Source organism: Eimeria mitis, genomic scaffold (genome assembly GCF_000499745.2).
Source record: "Eimeria mitis Houghton genomic scaffold, Emh_scaff5700, whole genome shotgun sequence".
Classification (NCBI taxonomy): Eukaryota; Apicomplexa; class Conoidasida; order Eucoccidiorida; family Eimeriidae; genus Eimeria; species Eimeria mitis.
In genome coordinates, this window is record NW_013573953.1 from 2954 (window position 1) to 3433 (window position 480).

General features: G+C 37.9%; 1 protein-coding gene across 1 annotated transcript in view; it reads left to right on the top strand.

Annotated features, from left to right (window-relative positions):
- The window catches only part of EMH_0083640 (autophagocytosis associated protein, putative), a gene marked incomplete at both ends in the record, with an annotated part of 3026 nt that extends 2830 nt beyond the window's left edge, over positions 1-196 (top strand). The window contains one exon of the mRNA XM_013500661.1: positions 70-196. Within this exon, the coding sequence (XP_013356115.1) occupies positions 70-196 (127 nt within the window). The remainder of the gene's footprint in view (positions 1-69) is intronic.
- Positions 197-480: the final 284 nt, after the last annotated feature.

A 480-nucleotide genomic window follows, 5' to 3' on the forward strand; every position in this document is an offset into this window, starting at 1 on the left:
GCTGCTGCTGCTGCTGCTGCTGCTGCTGCTGCTGCTGCTGCTGCTGCTGCTGCTGCTGCTGGTGTTCAGGCCTGACTTGGCGTTGATAGTGCTGCTGAAGTTTATATCGAGTGTAGTGCCCACCATTGACTATGATTTTACTATGGATATAGATATGGGGCTCTGCGGCCCCCAAACTAACAAACCGCAACAGTAAAATATTAATTTATACACTGCTAGCAAACAACATGCATGCATGCATGCTGCTGAGCTCTGCTGCTGCACTCGACCACGGCCTCTTTCAACCCTCCGCCGGCAAGGAAATCCCTCGCTATACAATACCTTATAAATATATATTATAAATATGTAGTATAAATATATATTATAAATATAATAAATATATAGTACAAATATATATTATAAATATATAGTATATATATATATATATATATATATATATATATATATATATATATATATATACAGAGGTTGGGGGCCGTA